Source organism: Amphiura filiformis, chromosome 7 (assembly GCF_039555335.1).
Source record: "Amphiura filiformis chromosome 7, Afil_fr2py, whole genome shotgun sequence".
Lineage (NCBI taxonomy): Eukaryota > Metazoa > Echinodermata > Ophiuroidea > Amphilepidida > Amphiuridae > Amphiura > Amphiura filiformis.
Window position 1 is genome coordinate 64,419,248 of NC_092634.1, and position 27,347 is coordinate 64,446,594.

Genomic DNA, 27,347 nt, shown 5'->3' on the forward strand with positions numbered 1-27,347 from the left:
GATTTAGGAGTAGCATCCCCGCGGTGTTATACATCCCCGTTTTTACTATATGTATGACACTAACTCAATATGGGTTAATAGTAATTGAAACATAACGACAGAGTGATTTCTTGCATCTTCTTTGCCAATATTCAGAATTAAGGATCATTTTCATTTGTAAGTACTAGCGTTCCCGGGATAACGTTATACTCTTCGGCCATCCTTAAATTGGCGTCGTAATAACGCTCATTAAATTTGACAACACCTTTTCACGTAATATGATATAATAGCTATATATTACCCACTCTGATTTAGGAGTAGCATCCCCGCGGTGTCCCACATCCCCGTTTTTAATATGTGTTAATAGTAATTGAAACATAACGAGTGATTTCTTGCATCTTCTTTGCCAATATTCAGAATTAAGGACCATTTTCATTTGTAAGTACTAGCGTTCCCGGGATAACGTTATACTCTTCGGCCATCCTTAAATTGGCGTCGTAATAACGCTCATTAAATTTGACAACACCTTTTCACGTAATATGATAATGTCTTAATTAAGGTACTGGAAGTGATAATGTAATATAATATTGATAGAATGCTTTCAAGGATGTCAACTTTGTGATATAAAGGAACTGAGACTACGTATCGTCTGTTAGTACGTGGTATTTTGTTGCTACCGGAAGCCGTTATAGTTCTTCTGTGACAACTCCTGGAATATTTTAGACGTTGAAGAAAACAGGCGGGAAAACAGGTAAGCTAATATTTTATATATAATTATAATCATAATCTTAATGACTTAACCAAGAAATTCATAATATGTGACGTGTGATGTCAAAAGCAGACACTTTTGGGCAGGATCGTAAATGGAGAAATAGCCAAAATTCTGTCCGGGGTGATTTTTTCACAATTTGAGTTTGTTGCGAAGTTTGTTTAAAATATTGTCTGATAGTTTCAGACCAAAATATAACTGCCATCTCTTATTTTTTTGAGACATTTTTCAAGGTAATTCATACTCTCAACATTGTCAATAACATTTTTAATAAATATCTCAATTTCCAATTTTATAATACCATAAATTACGAACTCAATATCTTCGCTTAGGACCGGGGCTTAGGAATGTCCGATTTCATTGGGGAAAACGGCGTTGTGGAGCAAAATATCTCTATATTTAAGATAATGTAAAAACCTCAAAATGTGTCTCTTTTTGACATGACACGTTACATATATTTCATTTAAAGTTAGCAACTATTTTAAACTGTTTCGATTTGGTAGTTCACAAAATCTTACGAATGGTAGTGATCTTTGGCAAAAATTACATTGATCATTTCATAGCGAGCGTGTAGAAGAATTCAAATATCACAGATATACCTTTTTGTAGGTCCTATGGTTATGTTATGTTGTAAAGAGGGCTGAAATAACAACACCTAACGTACATAACTCATTCACAACAATAAATCAACCACGTTTTCAAAGTATATGATTTTTGTGCAATAAACTTTTGCAAAACACTTAAATGTTATTTTTCAATAATATGTGACGTGTCATGTCAAAAGGAGACACTTTTGGGCATGTTATGATTTTTGAGATTTTTACATATCTTAAATATAGAGATATTTTGCTCTACAACGCCGTTTTCCCCAATGAAATCGGACATTCCTAAGCGAAGATATTGAGTTCGTAAGTTATGGTATTATAAAATTGGAAATTGAGATATCGGCCTTTAAAAATATTATTGACAATGTTGAGAGTAGGAATTAACTTGAAAAATGTCTCAAAAAATACAAGATGCCGGTTATATTCCGGTCTGAAACTATCAGACAATATTTTTAACATTAATAACATCACAAATTCGCAACAAACACAAATTGTGAAAAATCACCCACCGGCAGATTTTTGGCTATTTCTCCATTTACGATCCTGCCAAAAAGTGTCTCCTTTTGACATGACACGTCACATATATTGATTTGGACAATGAAAATAGATTTTTGGTTACTTCGACCAACAAAAGATCGGGTCGTCTAATAATGAAATTATAAAGAAAAAGTTGTCTGCACTTTACGTACATTAAAATGTACATGAGCATCGCTATATATTCATTCGTTCTTTCTTTCTTTCTTTCCTTCGTTAATCAAAAAATATATTTGTTTTTGTTTTCACAATAATCAGGCTACCACAAAATGACTTTTATTTGGCTACGTATTGCGATGCTGTTGCTAGCAACATACGGGGCCTTTGGGAAACATTTCCGTGGCGGATCAATGAGCTGGAAACCAGTGGGCAATAATCAGGTACGGTAAATCATTACTTCTGACGTGACTATGGGTTACATTAGTGAATTACTCATTAGGAGTCATAAAAATAATTTTCCCATGTGTACCGAAAAATGTCTTAAAATGACAAATATTTTAATTGAAACTGTTGTCTACAAATCTTAATTTTCTATATTCCTTATGCTGGTTTCATACTTTTCTGCCCTTTGCCGCTTTGCCGCTCTGAAGATGCTTTTACTTCACTGCGCAGCCGCACCAGAAACGCAAGCGGTGACCAGCGGTAAGCCGATATATCGATCACTCCACCGCTTTGCCGCGGCGGCAGTAACGCTGGGAGTTGAATTCATGTCAACTCAGAACGGTGCCGCTCTGACGTATGTGAACAAAATCGATTTTGGAGCGGTGCTTGGTAGCTTTAGGAGTCATGCCGCCTGCCGTACAGCGGTGTGCCGCTCCGCTTGCAGACAACAAGTGCAAGCAGCATGATGAAGTGTCACGCCGCTCAGCGGCAGAAAGTATGAACCAGCATTAATTTATGACATTCCATTTTGTTTCTTTAAATAAATATATACTTACATCTTAACCAACCCTGGGCATAATAAGAGAATGTTTGTAAAACGAACTATGAAGGCGATGGTGGTTCTTGCAACCTCGCTATATTTCTTTTTATTAAACGTAATATTATAATGTTGTGTGTGATACCATAATTGCAGAGCTATGGGTCTCCTCTACCAATTAGTATAAACATACCCCACGTAATGTCTCTACATGTCGTCATTAGCATGCCTTCGCCAAATATTCGGCTAATTTGAATTAATTAAAATTTAATTTGAATTAATTTGAAATACAATGTCTATGTACCAACTACCAAGTTCAAAGATCATAACCCTTTAGACATGTTAGAATGATTTTGCAACAGCAATATACAAAAATCATGGAGCTATGATGGGCTTAACTGAACACACTTCTTTTCCTCGTGATCAATACTATTCTCGTCTATATTTTAATTTTCTGGTACTTTACTGATTAAGGGGACCCACTCTTTCTATGGAAGAAGCAAATCTTTTGACAAGTCTACACCGTCGTTTTTCAATGCAAAATAATACTATGTTGGTATGCCTTCTTGTCCAGAGTATAAGCATGATTTTCACTTTGAGATAATGTCATAAAGCTAAAGGTTTTTGGTTTAAATTAAAAAAATCTGCATTTAGCAGTAAGTTTATGCTGTCAATTGCATAAGAATGTTTAAAATACGAATGCAACGAGCCAAGTGATGGTCAAAATAAATTCAATCGGTCATTACTGGGCCCCGTCTGCACCAAACTGGTGTTGTTACTGCCCAATTGGGTGGATTATATCCGCTTAAAATCGATTTTGAAATGTATTGTGTTGTAAACTTTCATCATTATTTTGTCAACGTGTAACACGGGTGATGGAATGCAGTTTAATATCCCTGCCAAGGCCACATCGTTTCACATTTTAGGTGAGATAGACCTAAGGGGGGGACCCAGCTAAGGCTGCCATTGAGGTGCAGGAATGCGTAAAATTGGATTCGTCTATAGCAGCTCACGCTCGAGTAGTTCTGACCTTGGGCGGAGAGGCTGCATAGTGACCAACACTGTGCTGAGTGTAGCTGAGTGGGAATGACCATTTGACTACTTTCTCTAAACCACTGAACTGGAAAACTGTGCAATGTCTCCCATAGAGTAAGTTTCTTATGTCCTTCCCCTCTCTCATAGGACAGCGGTTACATGTCATCTGCAAATGGTAAAGCAATGTGGCGAAAAACAATAATAATTAATACAGGGTGAGTCAAAAAAGGTGCAATAGAGCAACGAATCGATATTTATGTAAGAACCAAGTTGAACTTTCCCATTATTGAAAGTGTCTATAAATGCCACACTCAATAGTCACCATCTGTGAAAAATGAAGTGACTCGCTTCTACCGTTTAATATTTATGAACTCCTTTTGCTGCGATACCAAATTTCATTAGTTGTCCACGAGGTACCGTGTAATTTGAATGGGAGCACACAATGCACGATAAATGCACCAGCTCTGAAACTGACTTTAACTTAAATAAGGTTGATTTTGCGTTAATTTTATTTCTTTTTTCTGTTCAAATAAACTTTCTACCATTACTTTATGTCCTTCATACCTCACTCGACTCCAACTCCAGTTTTTTTAATCCCAATATGTCCAACTTACTGGATGTTTTGTAATTCACTCCACTCCAATTTGCGCGCATTTCATTTCGACATTTGAAAAACCCGCCTACAAATTTATATGGTTTTGATAGAGAATAAACATCTTTCAAATAAAGGGAAAATGAAAAAAACAACAAATAATGTTTCTTCTCCTTGAACAAGACCAAGGGCAATAACACTTTGGGAGCTCTATTTTATTTCAATGCCAATGAGGTTAAGAAACTTGCAGTTGTTCCAAATCTACCTTACACAGAGTGTGCTGACATTCAAATTTTAGGCGTCTCTTGGACAAACATTAAAATTGGGTATCGCTATAAAATGTGTCATAAAAACAAAACGGTAAATGCTAATTCCTTGATATTTTCACACAAGATCACTAATGGATATATTATTATATTATATTAAAACCTAAAAGATTCAACTCGGTTCTTTAATAAAAATGGATTCTTTTCTCTATTGCACTTTTTTTGACTCACCCTGTACTATAAATGATAATGATAAAAATGTTTTGTGATTCTATTTTTTATTAGAGAATCAACAAAGAACTAAAACAAATTATTTGATTATTATGAGTATTATAATAAAATTCGTTGTAATTACGTTTCAGATTGAACTCAAATACCAAGTGTCTTTCACGGCAACAATTGACTCCAAAGAAGGTGATGAGTGTACAGAGGTGGGTTCTGAGCTAGAAGCTAATGCCGATATAGAATGTCCACTGTAAGTATCCAGTATGCATTAAAATATAAATATCGGTCCATATTAAGCCAATTTAACTCTAGCCTGCCATCAGAGTGCGACTGGAAACGAGTGTAATGAGATGAAAGTAAATTTTATGCTCGGCCATGGAGGAGCTCTGCAATGGAAGAGCCCCGGGTACAGTTTTCAAATGGCTCGCCAAAAATCCTCCCTTCGGCCTCCCAAAAATAGCCCCCCCGCCTGCCAAAAAATCTTTGCCTCCCCTTAACACATGCCCAATTTTTGTGTTCCCAATTTTCAAACTTTAAATGGTCTGGATATATGATGCGAGCGTAGTGAGCAGGGAATTTGGCAAATTTGAACGTTTCTGTGTTTTCCTAAGCCTTTTACAGCGTTTTATTTAAAAGGTGCAACGTAACTGTCTGTCAAAAATTCTTTGCCCCCTCCCTCGGCCTGCCAAAAACTATTTGCATCCCCTCTCCCCAATTTTACCCTGCTTCTGGGCTCACAGCCCATAAATGTAAAAGACACTGCCTGGTTTGAAGTTCCATTTGGTGTGATACATGGTTGCATTCTATCTCCATTCCTTTTCAATATCTTGCTGGAATTTATAATTAGTACAAAATGTAGACTCTAGAATCGAAGTGGGGGAGAAGCAAATCGACAAGATTCGTAATGCCGATGACACAGCCCTGATGAATGCGGTCTTTGAAAACTTACATACCTCCGTGTCCCGGGATTGTGTTTCTTGGTCTGTCCTCAAATCACAAAGTGAACAAAATGTGTCTCGAACAAATTACATCTTTTTACCCTTGAAATGTACTTTCATCTAGGTGCCAAGAGGATGAAAGGGTGAGAACAATGATGTGGATTTGCAATGATCTTGATCTTGACGAAGATTCAGCCTATGGACAATACACAATGCGTTATAACATTCCTGCAGATGAGTTTGAAATCAAGTAAGTGTAAGGGTATCATATCGTTCTGATTTTGACAAAAAGACGATAGACGAAGTGGAGTAAACTTGCACTGACTCTCAAAAATAGTCACCTGACTGGCACAAGAGAGTAAATTGACTCTACCCGTGGAGTCAATTGACTCTACATTTAGAGTATTGGTCCGAGTATAGTCCCACCCGTTTTTTATGTGAAAATTTTTCACAATTGGGGGGTGCGATTATACTCGATTTTTTTTTTTTTAAAGTTTATTTGGAGTGTCCCTGGACCTAGACCTAGATGCTAGGATCATTCATGGTTGACCTAAAAAAACAAACAAATATATATATTTTGTATTTTTAATATAAAAATTTATAATTTGTATTAATGTCATACTCTATTAATTATTTCAAAATGCATTGATTTTGAATTTTTTTTTTTTTTTTTAGTTTTTTTTTTTACAATTTCTGAAATTTTTCGAAAAATGGGGGGTGGGATTATACTCGAACGTGGGACTATACTCGGACGAATACGGTAATCGATGGAGTCAAGAAATAAATTTATATGACTCTTCAAGACAGTCAGACTCTGGAATAATTTGGCTGTTGACACCATGGATTGTATATTCTCCCATTCCTAAGGGATGGTGGTTCAGCCTAAATTTCTTCATCCGGTCTTCTGAAGATTGCCTATATGGCATGAAACTCAACGTATGTCTCCTATTCCGGTAGTTATAAACTTTGAATTTTTTTTATCTTGATGTACATCTTGTGTATCCTTATTTTGTGCTATTTCCGAACATTCCACTTTTTGCATGATTCGGGACAAATTGGGGGTAAAGATGTTTTTACATTTTGGAAATTCCGGACCGCTCGCAAAACAACCCTGGTATCAGCTTAAATTGACAAGACGACCCACATTATGTTTTGTAAGAATATAATCAGCAATATAATAAGCACTCGGCAGTGATGTTATTTCACTACAGAAAATTGATTTCAATCGAATAAAATTGGCTAAAATTGCCCAATTGAATCCTCGTTTCACCTTAATTAATCCAACATTTTCGCGCCATTCGGGCGCACGTTGTCCTGAAAATGTTCCGTTCAAGCAGGTCAGTGGCAACTTGACAACTGACTCCTAATATAGTTTATTAGGGTATTAGCCCCTGACACTGTATAAGAATTTGACAGAACCTGTAGAAATCGAGCTCGAATTATCTAACATTGAGGCCTAAGTCTAAAATGCTCTGTTATAAAATTACAGGTATGACAATTGTTGTTGGATCCCGCTGGAAAGTCCTTTAACCGGTGGTGCAAAAGGATGGAAAATGTTAACTCGTATAGATGTTACTCCGCGGCCTGATGGGAGGATTAACCGATCACCAGTCTCTGCTTCGCTCCCAACAGAAAAGTTTTACAGAGGCTGCCAATACGAGCTGCGTATACCAGGTGAGATGTACAATGGGTACAATGGATTATCAAGTGTTGTAAATGTAACATATTATTTAAAATGCAACATCTGCAAGTGGATACATAACGTCGGCCGTATCACATACTGATGTATTCGACATTTTTAACATTTTGAGAAAATTGGTATATTAATTTGTTATGTTCTACTCTATATATTAACCAAAAACCATGCCTCAAAGTGGCTTAATTAGTAAGATATTAATTAATTTAATTATGTCGTATTTGCAAAACATTCAAATGTGTGTATAAATATGTATTTGCCGATCATCTATACTGCACAAGCCCAGTATGTCGTATCTGAAGAAGTCATTTGAAGAATTTGCCGTTTCACATAGTGACGTATTTGCGCAACGTATTTGCGCGACTTTGTCTTTGCGCGGTAAAATTGCTGTTTTGTGCTTTCACATACTGACGTATTTGCGCAAATGTTTCACATAGTGACGTATTTGAACGACGTATTTTATTTAATATTGGTCTTTTGCAGATTAAGTTATGATCTGATAGTGATAAGTGAATTACATTGAACATATGGTATATTTGCATTACTTTTAACCAGGTTTTAATGGACAATAATGTTTTAATCGAGATTATAAAGTAAATGAAAATTGCTACATTTTCAAATTCGATTCCTCAGTATGTGATGCGGCCGACGATAAAAAGCAGAAACTGTTCGAAGAAAGATGTTTTAAATCAGTATCAGTTCGGCCAAATTACCAGATTAGGAAACACGACAAATCAGTCCTTATGCATGTTTGTTGAATTCCGCAACCTTGTGTAATTTTCTTGGCTGGACACTTTATTTTGTTTTTTGATCATGAATCTTGTTTTGGATATTTGTTTAATATATAATAATATATATAAATCACGTAAATCTGCTGTGAGTTTTTGCTTTAACTTGCTGTAAGATTTGTATATTAATTAAACAATAAGTAATCAATTTTGTAAAATCTAAATAATTGAGGTCATCATTGTTTTTATTATAAAATTGTTGTTCCAAAATTCCTATTTTTTTCTGTAAAAACATTTAATATAAAATCGCTCTTCGGTGTAAGATTATTTTCATTAACTGGTAATGAAGTAAAACACCGCATAGTAAATAACATGGAAGATGCTGTGTCTTTATTAGGAAAAGCAAATAGTTTTGAATATGTTTTGAATCGGTTTTGAACGAGAATGCAGCGTCATTTAGTTTTTGATTTAATTTTGATAACTCATTTTCCTCCAAGTATAATATTCACATAATATTTCTCATTGCATTACTGTATTGATTTTGATGGACTAGATATATCACGGCCATTTTTGGGTATACCAGAGATGATATAAATTAATATTTGACTTACGTCTTATAAAATTAACCTGTTCTGAAAACATACAAACAAAACCATACCCATATTAATGATATCAAAATAACACACAAAAAAAGTTACCATTGAGTAGAAAAAAAAACCCCAAAACCAAAACCCAAAACAAACAAAAACACACCCAAAACCAAAAACACGTTCGAATTGTTCCTGTTTAGCATCGGATCCCGATAATGACGCAGTGCGATGTCGCTATGCTCAAGGAGCAGGAGAATGCTCGACCGAGTTCCCAGGGGCATGTGGGGCTGCTACTGCGGGCCTGACAATAAATGTGAGTATTCAAACGCCGTTGATGGCGCTTTCAACTCTTGCAACCTTACTGAACATTTCTGGTAACCGTTGCCAAGAAGATATCAGGAGATACCAAATAAACATACATATAACACCACGTATGACGTCACAATCGCATCATAATCTTGTTGCCCAACAGTGTATAATAGCTAAAAAAACCTCGAAATATCTAGAACAGAATGAAATGACAATAATAACAAGTACTTTGTAAAAGTTTGATTAGCTCGTAATCGATGGGCCTTATAACATCGCGGATTGATATATCAGTATGTCTTATTATGAGAATTGTCTCGCTAGAAGTATCACGAAGTATCATATTAAGTCCTATACGTTATCTACTTTCTTTAACACGTAAAAAATAGACCGGACCAGTCAGCACGATAGCTGTTTTTATTGTCCAGGTCTAGAGTTAAAAATTATTTAATGTTTTGTTTGAAAAATTAATAGATAATCACTTCAACCCCCTTTCCCAATGGGCAATGTTAATACACATCCCATTGTCTTTTTTTTTTCAAATGTCCCTAATTTAGGCCAAAGGCTGCATCCTCCATTTTGACACTTCGCACCCGGATGTAACACCTGGAAAACATGCAGTAAACGTCATAATTGAAGATTTTTTGAAACCGTTCAATAAGAAGACAAGCCAAGCTTTAAGTAAAGTATCTTTACTGTTTCTATTGGACGTCGATGAAGAGAGTGATACTTGTGCCAAACCTGATATTATTGATCCGCCTTTGTGTAAGACAGTCCGACCTGGGAATACTCTTGAGTTGGTCATCGTAGCTGAGCCAGGAGATGCAACTAAACCGTATGTATAACACTGACACGATTGTTTAAAATCCATAATACATGTTTGCAAAGGAAATTTGCCGGCAAATTCCAATCACAGTGACATTTTACAACCCTTGCAAATCGGTGATGGGCAAACGTAGTTTTTTACCATTTTTGAACAATACCTAAAGAACTAAAGACACTGGATTAGAAATAATTAAAGATTGTGGTTGCATTATTTCTCTGCAGGTTTACAAATCGCAATATTCTATTATCAGAAACTTATTTTTTGGTAGAGCTAAATACTCTAAAATGTTTTGATGAATACAAGTTAAAATATGGGGTCCAAAACATAATAATTTTGATGTTTTACGCCCACTATGTATTGATGTCGCTATGAGGCGCAAAATATTGAACTCGACTACATCTTGTCCAATATTTTAAAACTTGACCAGTAAATATGAGATCAATCGATCCAATTTTATATCAATACACAATGCAACCAACGATTACCCAAATACAATAAATAAAATAGTGCAGCATTATTGTATTTTTATTTTTTATGTAAAATATTTGATTCCGTCTACTGATGCCACACAATTGACACTATGACTCAGTTTTACATGCTATCAAACAACCGTGCACAATTGACGCTATTCTGTATCATTTGCTTCTCCCATATGCACAGAATCAAAACAATAACAACACAAACACCAAGTGGTATGACCGAATCTGGAATGACGGATGACCCAACTGACCCCAACCGGAAGACAGTGACATTAACATGGACTCCAACAGTAGCTGATATCGGCGAACACCCAGTATGTTACAGTGCTCTTGACTATGGAAGGTACGTCTAATATAATGCGTATAATGATGAATCGCCGATTATCGTATTGTGTCCCATTATATATCCGCAGGGTGCCTTGCGCGATTTGCAGCTTTGTACCGTAAAAACAAAACGTTGCCCTCATTATTCAAAACAATACAAAACGACCATTTTCTAGTATTCTGTGACTCGTCAGTATGCGATGATCACGACCATGATGTCATTGATTTCATCAAAATGCAGATTTTGGTATCAGATGAAAGTTCATATTTTTCTAATTAATATATTGAAATTAAGCGTTCCAAATCGGTATATTGAAATTGAAATTTATGAACGCGGTGGTAAAACAGCGTGCCTTGTGGTTAATTGTGCACCTTCAAAAATATAAACTGTCTCAAAAGTTAGTTCCTAGTAATAGGAGACTTTTTTTCCCAAAAGCACCATCTCAACAATGCCTAGAAAAGCTGCTTTTTACTTTTAAAAGTACAGTAATTTGTAGCCATTTTCTGCGATTTAAAATCAGGCTCAGATTATAGCATATTTTCATATCAAGGTTTGGATGGCCTTTGCTTTGGGTATGCATCAGTAAACAAAATTCTGGGCCAAAAATAATTGACCAAAATTGCGCATTTCGCGTAAGCCATTTCAACAACAATACATCTAGAACATGTCATTTGTTTGATAGACATCTGCTATTCCTTAGTATATGCTAAAATCATTTTGTAACAAATATTTCTATTGATGGTGATATGTTAAGGGGTCTGGAATGAGCGTTTCGACAGTATTTTGTGTGGGACATGAGAGCAAATCAGACATATCGAATTGCATTCTGAATACGAAGTATATCCTTCTGATATCAAATAATTTTCATTTTCTGAAATTCGCGATATAATACAAATTGTATGATAAATTATTAAAATTTGATATTTAAATCTAATGATATGTACTTAAAATGTATGTAGCTGGTAGTGTAGTACCCTATGTTATTTGTGGGAGGTAATGGAACATTTTGAGATTTTGTTCTTAAATGATAGATAAGGGTTCTAGGAACTCAAATCAAATTGTTACCATTTTTTCTCCCAGCCCCTTGGCGGCCATCTTGAATTTCAAAATGGCCGCCATTTTCTACATATTTTGGACTATAACTTGGCTTCTGAGCTCCATATCAAGCTGAAAATGGTGGCAATACCCATGTTTATGATGTCAAGGATTACAATAAAGGCATATGCAGTGTTATACGTCATTTCGTTTGGCGGCCATCTTGAATTTCAAAATGGCTGCCATCATCAACATATTTTTGGCTATATCTGAAGTTGTGAGCCACACAGCAAGCTTAAAATGGTGGCAATATCCATATTTTTGATGCAAAAGATTGCAAATAAAGCATTATACACAAAGCTACAGGGCATTTAGTTTGGCAGCTCTCTAAGATTTCAAAATGGCCGACACTAACAACATATTAACCACATATTTCGGACTACAATGTTTATCTTAATTGCAGAGTTACTTAAACTGGTAGCAATAGTAGTACACGTGTTTATAATGCCAAGGATTACAAAACAAAGTTCCAAGAAAGTATCATTTTTGATGGCCACCTTAGAATTCAAAATGGCCACCATTATTAAAATATTTTGGCTTGTACTTCTTGACATTAAGTAAGGTACTGCATAATTGTAGGTTCTACATAATTGTTTCTAATATTGCAAGACTGAGACATGAATTTTAAGTAAACCATTAAGAACTGAAACTTACTAGCTTGACTGGAACACATCATTATATATACTCTCTCCATCTTAATTCTTCTCACTTGTTTCTGGCTCTGTCGGTGTGTTGCAAAAGTCCTCGCTAGCATTGCACTTACACAGTTCAGTACATTCTAGGTTAATACTCTTGCAGGTACTGCACATTGTAGAACACATAGTTTTTGCACTGTTACATCTGCGACTGATTCCGGTGCAAATTTAGATCCATCTTTACACCATTCGAGTGTACAAGGATCATAAATAACTGGGTGCAAAACATCATCCTGTGTCTATATGCTGGCTTGAAGATGAGAAAGGTAATAATACTGTAAAATAGCATTGGGCATTGGAGGAAGCTTGTCAATACCCTGCATAGGTTTAAGTTTTTGAATCTTTTCCACTGCAGCGAAGCAGCAGTAGTGGCTGCTACATCCTTGGTACTGAGCAACATGCACATATGAATTCCTCACATCTACTTATAACTTCAGGTGATGGTATGTTTCCTTTGCCGAGATCTTTCAGGACATTTACAAATTACAACATTGTCTACTGCTATAATTTTGAAAGGAGAGATGTCTTCTCCACTCCACTTATTCGTTCGGTGGTATCACTACCAGTTAGTGCATGGAGACCAGGTAGAGCCATAGCTCTTGATGCTCCATGCAAGTTCATTATAGATAGCTAAAGCCCTCTTGTTGTCTGACGTTCCTGTGATTATGTGAGTGTCAAAGCTTGTCAAGCCCTACTTCAGGGAGTCTTCTCAATAGCAGAACCCCCAGTTTGTATCTTGGGTGAAGAAGTCAACCTCGATACCAGACTTCGCAAGTTCAAGACCATGGAGGATCATCATGTCTGCCTCCTGTGTGCTATGGCCAGTACTGTACTTCAGGTCTGATGTGTTTGCTGAGATATCTCTTCTGGTGACAGTAACTACAGGTTTTGTGTAGTTGAAAATGACCTTATCAGCCCGAAAGAGAGTTAGGCTATCCTTAGACTTTCGTCCAGCTCCGCAGGTCAGCACAATCTCCTTTCCCAGGCAAAGATACAATAGCAGGAAAGAGAAATCCATGCATTGAAAAGCATTATTGGGCCAAGTTACATTTTTAGGGAAATCTCTATAACGTCATGACTAACCAGGTTGTCAAAGATCAAACACAACAGTCAATTTTAGGTTTCAGTATGAGCTCAATTCCATAAACTCTACTTTGATGAACACTACTGGACACCGCCTTACAATGCAAAACAAGAGTCAGCTCATCTATGCGTTGGAAAGTCTTTCAGAGGAGGAGCAAACTGATGAATCTGCAGCTTCAGCAAATGTACACAATGATGACAATTCATTTGAAAAATCCCTAGAATTACCTCAACATAAATTGTGAAGTCCCTTTAACAAACACTTGATATTGCAAGACTATTTGTTACCAGTATTAAGTTACTGCTCAAGAATTTTACAGAAAGACGTGTCATCTTTAATATCTACAACAAGAAGCTGACACTCAAAGATAAATAAGTTCTGAGACAGAATATGTAGTTAATGTCAACAGAATTAAGAGATATCTTAACAAACACATCAGACCTGAACTGCCGCACTGGCCATAGCGCACAGGAGGAGGTAGACACCTTGATGATCTTCCATGGTCTTGATCTTGTGAGGTCAGATATTGAGGTCGATTTCTTCACACAAGATGCATATTTTCTATTGAAAAGACTCTCTCTCTGAAGTAGGGCTTGACACTAACATAATCACAGGAACATCAGAAAACAGGAGAGCTATAACTTTGAAACAAACCTATTTATAATTAACTTGGAGTCTCAAGAGCTATAATGGCCCTACCTGGTTTCCATGTACTGACTGGTAGTGATACCACCTGAGGAATAAGTGGAGTGGGGAAGAAATCTGCCCTCTCAAAATTATTACAAGCACCAGACAACATTGTAAATGCCCTGAAAGATCTCGGCAAAGGAAACGTACCATCACCTGACGTTGTGTGGCTGCGAGGAATTCATGTGCATGTTGCTCAGTACCAAAGATGTAACCTGCTCATGCATCTTCAAGCCAGCATATGGACACAGGATGATGTTCTGCACCTACTTATTTATGATCCTTGTACACTTGGATGGTGCAAAGATGGATCTAAATCAATTCTGGTGTTAACATCTGTAGAGTGTGCACCGGAATCAGTCGCAGAACTTGTTAGATGTAACTGTGCAAAAACCTGCAAAAGTAATAATAACAGAATGCACTGAACTGTGTAAGTGTAATCCTAGCGAGGACTGTTGCAACACACTGACTGAGCAGAAACAAGCATTAAGATGGAGAGAGTAACTATAATGGAGTGTTATAGTCAAGCTAGTAAGTTTCAGCTCTTAATGGTTTACTTAGAATTCATGTCTCAATCTTGCAATATTAGAAATAATTATGTAGAACCTGCAATTATGGCCATCCCAAATGTAATTTTCTTTAAGATAAATATTGTAGTCTGAAATATGTTGTTAGTGGCGGCCATTTTGAAATCTGAGGGAGCTGCCAAACATATAATGCCCTGTACCTTTGTGCATGCTTTATTTGCAATCTTTTGCATCATAAACATGGATATTGCCACCATTTTAAGCTTGCTGTGTGGCTCACAAATTTAGATATAGCCAAAAATATGTTGATGATGGCAGCCATTTTAAAAATTCAAGATGGCCGCCACGCGAAATGACGTATAACGCTACATATGCCTTTCTTGTAATCCTAGGCATCATAAACATGGGTATTGCCACCACTTTCAGCTTGATGTGGAGCTCAGAAGCCAAGAAATAGTCCAAAATATTTAGAAAATGGCGGCCATTTTGAAATTCAAGATGGCCGCCAAATGAAATGACGTATAACACTGCATGTGCCTCTATTGTAATCCTAGGCATCATAAACATGGGTATTGCCACCACTTTCAGCTTGATGTGGAGCTCAGAAGCCAAGATATTGTCCAAAATATTTAGAAAATGGCGGCCATTTTGAAATTCAAGATGGCCACCAATCGAAATGACGTATAACACTGCATATGCCTTTATTGTAATCCTTGACATCATAAACATGGGTATTGCCACCACTTTCAGCTTGATGTGGAGCTCAGAAGCCAAGTTATAGTCCAAAATATTTAGAAAATGGCGGCCATTTTGAAATTCAAGATGGCCACCAAACGAAATGACGTATAACACTGCATATGCCTTTATTGTAATCCTTGACATCATAAACATGGGTATTGCCACCACTTTCAGCTTGATGTGGAGCTCAGAAGCCAAGTTATAGTCCAAAATATGTCGAAAATGGCGTCCATTTTGAAATTCTAGATGGCCGCCAAGGGGCTGGGAGAAAAAAAATGGTAACAATTTGATTTGAGTTCCTAGAACCCTTATCTATCATTTAAGACCAAAATCTCACAATGTTCCATTACCTCCCACAAATAACAAGCCATAACCATAAGTAACCCCACTATGGGAGGAAATGCCGACGATCAATTGATCATTTTGACCTTTCATATTGAAGATATACATTTTCCCCACAAGACCTAATTTTTTTTGGTGTTTTGGGGAAAAAAATCCATCTCTTCAATACGAAAGGTCAAAATTTTCAATTGATCGTCGGCTTTTCATCCCAGCTACATACACTTTAAGTATATGTCATCAGATTTATAAAGTTCGAGAACTGTTGAATATCAAAAATATCAATTTTTAATCATTTGCCATAAAATGTGTACAGGGTGTCCCAAAAAAAAGAGGCCCATCATTGCGGCCTCTTTTTCGCCTATTTCTGAAAAGTTGATCAAATATATTTTGGTATGTAAAGAAACCTTTAATTGTTAGCTTTAATAAACCAAAACAATTATTTCAATCAGCTCACAACTTTTGAAGATATGCCCTTTTAAAGACAAGTACCCGTTTTTCACTCTGTCTACGGATAGCAAACATAGTGGTTGGGATGGGTCATGCTGAGGAATGTCCTGCAAGATCACAAGACCTCACAGTCACACCTTCATCTTCATTTGTGGCAAAATCCAAGATATTTGCAAACGTATTACTGCTATATTCGCAAGTATCCGGTGCACAAGGTTGGTACGCAACACAATTGATGCAATGAGGACTAGGGCTGAAACCTGTATTCGTCAATGAGGCAACCAGGTAGATGGGCAGAGCAGCACAGTAAACTCACTTCAAAAGAACCAAAGACAAACTAAACTACCTTTTGTCCCAAAAAGGGGAAAGGACTTATGTTGTCAATAAAAAGAAAGCAAGAAACAATAAAGTAAGAAACATAATAAAACAAAAAGGCATAAAAAACCGAGAAAAACATAAGTAATGCAAGTATAGCAAAAGAAATCCCATCCCACATCAATTTCGCCCAAATTAATGACACAAAATTAACTTAACAAAATCCATGACCCATAAGCCCATCGGTATAAAGCCCAATCCCTAAAATAAAGTTGTTATTTTATAAAGTTATCATCAAGGAATGTTTTATATTCATGCATGGTATATGCACTTTTCAATCTTTGAAGTAACCAAACCTCCTCCGTGGACAGAGTGAAAACGGATACATTTTTTTAAAAGGGCATATCTTCAAAAGTTATGAGCCGATTGCAATAATTGTTTCGGTTTATTAAAGCTAACGGTTAAAGGCTTCTTTACATACAAACATATATTTGATCAACGTTTCTAAAATAGAAGAAAAAGAGGGCGCAATGAGGGGCCTCTTTCTTTGGGACACCCTGTATAACATTGCGAATTAAAAAAAAAATCAAAATTATTTGATATCAGAAGGACATTCCTCGTACTCAGAATGCAATTCGGTATGTCTGATGTGCTCTCATGTCCCACAAAAATACTGTCCAAACGCTCATACCCCATCCCTTAACTGAGGGATAATTATTTTGCACTGTCTAGTTATACAAGTGGTCAATCCTGCACGTTTATTTACGTCGATGATGATCCGTTACATCCATTGCCAGAGACGAGTACTCCTGCACCGGGCACAGTAATTGTAAAGGATGATGTCTGGACGATCAGATTTAGTGATCAGGTAACTTGTTTTCTTTCTTTTTCTCTTTCTTTCTTTCTTTCTTTCTTTCTTTCTTTCTTTCTTTCTTTCTTTCTTTCTTTCTTTCTTTCTTTCTTTCTTTCTTTCTTTCTTTCTTTCTTTCTTTCTTTCTTTCTTTCTTTTTCTTTCTTTCTTTCTTTCTTTCTTTCTTTCTTTCTTTCTTTCTTTCTTTCTTTCTTTCTTTCTTTCTTTCTTTCTTTTCTTTCTTTCTTTCTTTCTTTCTTTCTTTCTTTCTTTCTTTCTTTCTTTCTTTCTTTTCTTTCTTTCTTTCTTTCTTTCTTTCTATTTTTCTTTCTTTCTTTCTTTCCTTCTTTCACCGGGCACAGTAATTGTAAAGGATGATGTCTGGACGATCAGATTTAGTGATCAGGTAACTTGTTTTCTTTCATTTTTCTTTCTTTTTTCTCTTTCTTTCTTTTTTTTCTTTCTTTCTTTCTTTCTTTCTTTCTTTCTTTCTTTCTTTCTTTCTTTCTTTCTTTCTTTCTTTCTTTCTTTCTTTCTTTCTTTCTTTCTTTCTTTCTTTCTTTCTTTCTTTCTTTCTTTCTTTCTTTCTCTTTTCTTTTCTTATTTAACTTGTGTTATTTGCTTTCTACAAGTTTTTAACAAGGGGTACAGACACAGATATCGTTAATGACGTCAATCAAGAGCTTAGGCAGGATAGGAAACCACATGACCAAAACCAAAATCAATCCTAAAACTTATAACTTGGAACGACCGATTCTGTGCTTCATTGATCAATCTCTTATAAATCGATAACACATTCTTTTATATTCCTGTTGTGATTTATTTAATAGCAGTTCAAGATAAAAGATAAACCGATGTGAAATAAGGGGCTGTGCAATAATAATGAGCCTAGGGGAGCTTAAGATTGGGGGAGGGGACAAGAACGTTTTGGCAAGCCAGAGGGGGGGGGCGCACTTTTTGGCAGGTCGAAAGGGGACCGCAAGTGATTTTTGGCACATATTTACGGGGTACCTTTTAACATGCTCTAAAGGTACAGTGCAGAAACGTCCAAATGTGATCCGTTCTGACAAAACCAGGAACAAGTCGCATTTTGGGCATTTCATGATTTCAATGAAAATTAAAGCACTAAATAATAAGCTTTAAAATAACACCAAATTTATCATAGCATCGATACTTTTTACGATATTGGATAATTTTGTAAATTATTGATATTTTTGCCAAATTGTTATTCTGAGTAATGAGCAAATTAGTTTCTTGCCTTACACAGGATTGAATAGGGATTATCATAGTTCAACTGTAACTTATTGATTAAATAAATATTTTTTTAATAAGTGCTTTCAATGATTTGAAAGTCCACTTTATAGTCCCACAGCCAAAATTTATTTTTGTTATGGGAATGTCATCTTTAAAGGCCTAAATAACTCAAAAACATGACTGGCGACTTGTTCTGGGTTTTGTTGGAGCTGGTCACAAAATATGAAAAAGTTTCTTCTTGCTACACTCGCATCATATATGCTATCTAGACCATTAGCTAGCAAAAAAGGTAAAGGTAAAGGAGACGATCCTGTATATAAACAGTGATCGGAGTGCCCATCTCTCTTTCATTGGCGATTGGGCCAGACTCCTCCATGTAATGTTGCTATAGGGGGATCGCTACACCTCCTCTACAGCGAGTCTGTTACCTTCCCAGCATTTAAGAATGCCGGTACCCATTTAAACACCTGGGTGAAGAGGAGTAATCGAGATAAAGTGCCTTACTCAAGGGCACAACACGATGGCATCGCCGGGGATCGAACCCACAACCTTACGATTATGAGTCAGTGCCCGTTCCGCTAGGCCACCGCGCTCCCGCTAGCAAATTGGGAACCAAATTTGTTTGCATGTACAAGGACGGGGGGAGGGCAATATTTGGCAGGCTGAGGGAGGAAGCAATTTTAGCACGCCGTTTAGAACGGTCCTCATAATTATTGCCCTAACACTTCATTTGCTGATGAGTAATACAATGTGTTTTTTTTTACAGATTCAGCAACCAAACAAAAAGCAATCGTCTGCATTTATCCGAATCGTCGAGGTTGTAACAAACACAGTTATTTATGAAGTTGCTGCCAGTGATGCTAGTGTATATTTTTCAGTGGATCGAAATTGACCTTCCAACCTGATTTTACTCTGGAATCACTCAATACCGCGGTCCGACTTGAGTTAGATGAGAGTGTGGCCATTGCTGTTAGTGGTGGATGTGGCTCTGAAGCTGCTATTTGGCAAGTGGATGTGGAAGGTGAATTAAGAAAATAATTAATCCATATTGAAAAGGGTCATGCAGATGTCAATATTTCAATATCTTAATTCTAATTCTAAACTTGGTCCCTGAACTAAGCCGTCGTTCGCTACCCGCGCTTAGACACACCGCGTGTTATGTATGGACTGTATACAGTGTACTTCGGTTATATTTATAAATGCGCTTTTAAATATACGCACGTGACCACCTCTGCGCTGCCATAACAGCTTGTAGGTAGTAAGTCCCGAAGTGACCTTCTACATAGCGGGAGGTCTTCCTATACATTTGAATGCAAAGGCGTTGAATTTTTCCCGTCTTCAAATACTTTCAAAATGTTGTTTTTGATAACATATTACAAATTCGGACCTCCCCCCATGTGTTATAATTTTGCTATTCAATTAATACATAAATTTGATGATATTTATCTGCAGAGTTCCTATCCTTTTCTGTATAGTGGTCAATGCATGAGGATTTGGTCACGCTTGCTGGTCTTGGTATGTCGTGCCAAGAGTCACGCGCGTATTTATAGAAGCGCATTTATAAATATAACCGAAATATACTGGTATAGTAATCTGCTTTTCACCAATATGCGGGAATCAAAATGATATTTTTTTTGCTCTGCCGGTGGTACCAAAGAACAAATAATATTATCATACTGGAGTTCATTCTTAATAATAAATTATCATATTATGTTTATAGTGCTACTTCGCGTGTGGTAAGTTCCCCCTCAATCGATCTGAAATTTTTGTGACGCCTACTTTATTTATTTCAAAGATCAAAATCAAGTTTTTCCTACGGAAGAAGAACCAAACCCACCTTATAAATGTGAAGAGGACACGATGGAAATCAATGTGCCGTCCTCTGTCGACCAAGGAACGGAATGCTTCATTCATCTGCCAGATACTGTAACTGTTACTGGCGGCGTACTTCCGACATCGTATAAACTGTGTTGTCGTAAAGAATGCCGTAAACAGTCGAGTAAGTCATATGTATAATTTAGTTGGAAGAATGGGCGGTCGTTCACCATCGGAAATCAACTTCTATTTGACAATCTGCAGATCAGAATAATTGCGTAGAAAGCGATAAGCTATGTTTAAAAATTTAAAAAAAATCAAATTTCACAGAAAAGGGTTCAAATTACAAAATTGATAAGTTGATCAGATTTTGTCAAAAACCACGTGATTCCTATTCATTAGAAGTACTAGTTCACCCGTAGCTGTGAGAGTAACTGATGGCAATGCTGTTTGACCCTGATGACCCTTTTGATTTTTGACATGTTCCCGTCATATTGAGGATTATTTTTACCACTTTTAAGCCAATTGGGCATGCTCTAACGTTTGACCCCATATGACCATTGACCTCGAGTGACCTCGGCTTAATCTTGTTCATGCTCCAGTGATATGGAAAATTACTTTCACCAAGTTAAACCTTAATCGGGCAAAGTTTAGAATTTAGCCCCTGGATGACCTTTGACCTTGGATGACCTTGATTATATTTTTACGTGTTCTCCTCATACGAAGGATTCCTCCCACCAAGCTTAGTGGGAGGAATCGGTCATAGTTTGAAATTTGAACACTCCGTAATGACCTTTGACCTCGGTTGACTTCAATTGTTATTTCGCTCATATATTCCCCTCATATCAAGGATTCCACCCACCAAGATTAGACCCGATCGGACAAAGTTTGAAATTTTGACCTTTGACTTCCGATGACCTTCAAAACAGCCGAAGGACATGCTTTTCCCGATACCCGATATCCGAAATATCAGATCGATGCGTTGAAGCGCGGCGAAACGCATAGCCAGACAGACACCCAGACACCCCCACAGACACACAGACACACTTCGCTTATTATTTTAGTTAAGTTAATTGCTCTGGTCATAACGCTTCAGAAAAATTATAGTTTGACCTATCGGTGACATCCGTACTGGGGAAAAAACTTGGGGTCAACAATTCACAACTTCCGTTGGAAAAATATTTTCGTCGGTACATTAACAAGTTTGTGCGAACCTCCCACTCCCTGTTCCGACAACCTGGATATGATTTGTTTCAATAATTATTTCAATATTAAACAATGAAAAATTGGGGGGGGGGGGGCGGGGTCAGGGCCCATCTGGCCCAGGGAAGTGCTTATAGCTTATTCAGTTAAGTTGATGTGGGTGTGAGTGTGGAGGGGTGAGGGGGTGTGTGTAGTTTTTCAGTGTTAGGTATTGGCGGTAGTCAGATAAATGTTGTCATTATTTGAGTTGGACAAAATAATATGAAACAGTAAGCTTTAAGACTATTCCTTAATGACATCTATAACTGTTTCTTATGTTAAATGATCATATTCTTCATGTTCTTTTTCATATTTGTATGAAGGTGGCTTGCCTCCAGGCATCAACCCTGGCAATAAACCCGGTTATCTAGGCGCACTTTAAACCCGCGTATCATCGTGGTAAGTATTCGACATTGGGCTACAGGGTGTCCCTGAAAAAACTGTAGGGAACTGGTTTTTTTGGGTACTTTAACGCATAAACCAAACGTAACTAAATAACTGATGCTGTTGGGGAACATATCAGCTATCACGTGCTTTTTGAATGTTGACAATTGACCGCTCAGTTTTTCAAACTAAAGAATTTTACGAAACTCCCTCATTTTCAAGCCTTTCCACGGAGTCAATATCTATAAATGACAACAGACGCATCATTAAATCATCTTAATTTTAAATCTTAATAGTTCGTCTCAAAGCCCTTCCCAAGTTAAAAAACCTAATAAGGAATGCGGTTTTTATTAAATCTGTGGCAAGTATAGACCACCTTTTCATCTCTCAGGGAAGTTGCACTGCGGCACAGTGTATTTTACCCATACGAAAAATCATTCCGTACCGTGCATGCACAGATCACTGACAGTGACGCAATCAACCAATCAGCCGAGTTGGAAAATCATTAACCCAATGACGTCATCGCTGATTGTACTGGTTGTTGGACCTCATCCTTGTCCCCGTGCTGCAATCTCGCTTGCCATCATCGGATATGTTTTGGTTAAGATGACATTTAAAGACATTCTGTTTAATGATACCTTTATGTGACCGATGTGTTCCCACCTATACCCATAATTGGGATATATATTTTACAGAGTATTTAAGCAGTGACAATTTGAACGAATTTTTAGCGTATCAAAATGTAGAATTTTTTAATGTTCGAATTTAGCTGCACTTACAGACTAACAATAGTTTTGATATATCCCAATAAACACTGTTTGGTTTGACGATCATCGCATGAAAGGCCAAAAATATCGATCACTAACGATGTCCAAAATATAACGTTTATAAAATACTGCAGTTGAATGCAAATAGGTCGTATGTGCTTTGTTACAACAGGCAGCGCTAACTTAACGCTAACGTTGAATACATTCAAAATCAGTGTAAGCTTTCTGTGACTATTTTATTTAACCGGTGCTCCTTTAAAAGTTAGCGCCGACGTAATCGCAATCTCCAAGTTGCCGTATTCGGCTATTCTATATACATTCAGGTCTCAATGGAAGACATGACCTTAATCTTACACATAGGTGAACAGATTGTTTTAAAATAATTAAGAAAGTAAATTCTCGTAAAGTAAATTTATATTGAATAGCCCGTTTAGCATTAGGAACCATGCGTAGAGGATGCATTGGCTAGGTTCTGAAGTTCAATTTATAGTATTAAAGTAAAATAGTTTTTGTAATGTACTTGTGTAACTTCCATTGTTAGGTTCCAAACTTACTAGACATGTATTATTTTAAGGTTACGGGTGGTTTTATATATATTTTATACACAACATATCATAACGGCAATAGCTGCCCTTCCCAGCAAACACAAAAACGTTTTAAAAACGTTTTAAATAAGTTATATTTTGGCTTTTGGTTTAAGTAAAAACGTTTTAATAACATTAAAATGTCGGGTTATATAAAGGTCATGATAACGTTTTAAAACGTTTTGTATGAAAACACACTACAACAATATTTTTAAATGTTTTCAAAAAATGTTATTGTAAACTATTTTTGCAAACATTTGTGCCAAATATTTTGTCAATACTTAAATAATATTATGTTAAAATATTTGAACCCAGCAAACACAGAAATATTCTTAAAATGTTTTTTCTAAACCTTCTAATACCATTTAAATGTCGGGTTATATAAAGGTCGTGAAAACGTTTTTAAAACGTTATTGCAAATATTTTGGGCAAACATTTTTCGCAAAATATTTTTTCAACTCAAAAATAACATTCTGTTTAGAATGTTTTGTATGAAGTTTTCAAGAATGTTTTGGAATGTTATTAAAACGTTTTTATACCATTTATATAACCCGACATTTAAACGTTTTCTGACAACCTTTTGCGAATGATGTCGAAAACGTTTTGTGTTTGCTGTGTTTACATATTTGACAATTTTCTGCACTTATTCTTGTACATTATGTAAAAACATGATACTTGGCAGCTACTAGAAATGGGACATTCTTGAACTAAATTCTTGCTTTATTGTTGTTTTCCTTCACAGATAGTGTTTGTACTGGTTGTTGGACCTCATCCTTGTCCCCGTGCTGCAATCTCGCTTGCCATCATCGGATATGTTTTGGTTAAGATGACATTTAAAGACATTCTGTTTAATGATACCTTTATGTGACCGATGTGTTCCCACCTATACCCATAATTGGGATATATATTTTACAGAGTATTTAAGCAGTGACAATTTGAACGAATTGTTTAGCGTATCAAAATGTAGAATTTTTTAATGTTCGAATTTAGCTGCACTTACAGACTAACAATAGTTTTGATATATCCCAATAAACACTGTTTGGTTTGAAGATCATCGCATGAAAGGCCAAAAATATCGATCACTTACGATGTCCAAAATATAACGTTTATAAAATACTGCAGTTGAATGCAAATAGGTCGTATGTGCTTTGTTACAACAGGCAGCGCTAACTTCAACGCTAACGTTGAATACATTCAAAATCAGTGTAAGCTTTCTGTGACTATTTTATTTAACCGATGCTCTTTTAAAAGTTAGCGCCGACGTAATATAAGGAATCGCAATCTCCAAATTGCCGTATTCGGCTATTCTATATACATTCAGGTCTCAATGGAAGACATGACCTTAATCTACACATAGGTGAACAGATTGTTTTTAAAATAATTAAGAAAGTAAATTCTCGCCTAAAACTCCTTTATAAGGCAAGCAAATTTTGTTAATCATAGCATCAAAAAAAAAAAACCCGATCAGCTCAGCTCTTGTTCTTTACCTTTTGATTATTCAATCTCTTCATGGTATGCATGTGCAGGCATTTCCAAATATCACGCGCAAAGACTTCAATGTGCTCAAAACAAAATCATTCGTTTCATCCTGAATAAGGATTCTCGGTATCACATCAGTCATTCTGACTTTCAAAATCTTTTCATTTTAAATATAAATAATAGAGCTGAGCAGCTCCTTTTAAATCATGTTTTAAATATTTTTTTACAATACTTGTCCTGACTACATGAATGAGAATTTTACTAGACTATCAAGTGTGCATCAATATAGCACAAGGGGAAGGGACTCAGGATCAAGTCTTTTAGTTCTGGTTCTTTTTATTTTAATGCTATCAAAAACTGGAATAGTTTGCCGGAAGATATTAAATCCGTTTCACTGAAATACAAGTTTAAAAAACCTTTTAAATCAAATGAATGTCTAGTTTTTTGTTTTTGTTTCAATGCTTTGTTTTTTGTTTTTCTATTTTGGTGTTGTTTACCAGTCTTAACTTTTAATATCTTTTTTTCTGTAATATAAGGACCCCTTTGGAAATAAGTTTTGTAAGCTTAAAGGGCTATCCTTGGCATGGTGTTATGGATTATGTATGTAAACATTGTATGTTTATAATAAGTATTTTACCTGTGCAATATAATGTTTGTAATGTGTAATGTGTATCCATTTTAACATGCTAAATCAAATCAAATCAAACACAGGGAGTGGAGTGTAAAGTTCGAATGGGGTTACCTGAATGGATGACTCCATTTGAAATCTACACCCCCTTTGTACGAGATTACGGGCATGTCTTCCACAGGGGCGTTATGGATTTCAACCGGAATTGCCCACTCAACTGACGACATGTATTATTGCACTTTTCATATCAACCTTTTTAATACCTCGTTGATGAATTCATATTATTAAGTATACGTGTGTTATTTTACTATTATATTTGAGTAATAATGTTATTTCAATGTTGATGTTTTTATTATGCGAATCCCGTGGCTCCCTTAACAGAATCCTTTCACGTTTTTTTCTATGTGTTATATTCGTATCAAGTCGTGCAGCAAGATCGTCATCTAAAATCCCTTAGATGTCTGTTACGCCCAAGGGATTTGACAAAGGGATTTCCCTTACGCAAAAGGGATTTGTTTGGACGTTTCGCCTAACTAGTGTTGTCTCTAGGTTGTATGTCTTGTGTCTTGCTTTATTGCGGACTTTAGGTCTGGTGTTTTTTTTTATCTCTCTGGTAACATTTGGACAAGAAAGATAATCAATAATTTAAGCAAACCTCTCCGAATAACCTATGACCAAATATTGCTTAGTTCATAGTCCAATCGACGCTATAATAACTGGTCAATCACAATGCCCAATGACACAAGCCGTACTTACTTGCGCCATAAAGTACGCCATTTTTCATTGGATAGCGTTACTGATTACTTATCAAGGGAGCCAATTTTTATGTGTTTTCTTCTCGTTCAGTTTTGTTGTAGACAGAGTTTTGATTTCATTGGCAAATACGAAACTTTTCTGATTTCTCGTGTAATGAAGTCTGATTACTATTTACCGGTAGGCTATGACTATATTTATAAATACGTATTTATAGATGAGTTGACATGTGTTTACATTTGATACGCCCTCTGTTGGTCTGAGATAAAACTGCCAGGCAAAAAACAAAACAAAACAAAAAAAAACAAACAAAAAACCACTTCAGTTTACATGGAAGAAATTGATTTTTTAAATTATATTGGGCTTGAAAGCAAATAATACTAAAAATGTTATCAAACTTGTTTACAAATGCATCAAGCTAGTCACAGTATCGCACAAAATAACAAAGGGTTTTGAAAAGATTCACGTGGACTGCTATAGACATTCCTGTATTATTTTGCTTGGCTTGAAACAACAGAGGCGTTCTTTGTAAACATGTGACATCATAGGTAAACTCATCTATAAATATGCACGTGACCACCTCGGCGCTACCTTAACAGCTTGTAGACGGGAAGTTTGGAAGTGGTGGGAAGAGGTATAAAAATGCATGTCTTCATGTATATTTGGCCCTGGATGAGTTGCAACTATTTTTGTTATCCTCTAGTGCCGGTGTGCCCGGCCGGTGTGTAGCTATACATTATTTTGTTTTTGCGTTATCCTGTGTGTAATGTGTTGTTTTCAATATAAAGTAAATAAAAGCTCGAAAGAGCAAGAAATACGAAAAAAAAGGTTTGAAGTGGCCTTCGACAC

The 27,347-nt window shown here is 36.3% G+C and overlaps 1 protein-coding gene across 1 annotated transcript; it reads left to right on the forward strand.

Moving 5' to 3' along the window:
* Positions 1-438: 438 nt before the first annotated feature.
* Positions 439-27,313, forward strand: LOC140157468 (uncharacterized). Its single transcript, XM_072180671.1, has 13 exons — positions 439-730; positions 2,146-2,267; positions 5,062-5,174; positions 5,987-6,112; positions 7,352-7,536; positions 9,077-9,189; positions 9,740-10,017; positions 10,669-10,830; positions 17,475-17,610; positions 19,613-19,867; positions 20,642-20,845; positions 22,227-22,302; positions 24,381-27,313. The coding sequence occupies exons 2-10, from the start codon at positions 2,157-2,159 to the stop codon at positions 19,736-19,738; spliced, it is 1,350 nt and encodes a 449-aa protein (XP_072036772.1). The 5' UTR covers positions 439-730; positions 2,146-2,156; the 3' UTR covers positions 19,739-19,867; positions 20,642-20,845; positions 22,227-22,302; positions 24,381-27,313.
* Positions 27,314-27,347: the final 34 nt, after the last annotated feature.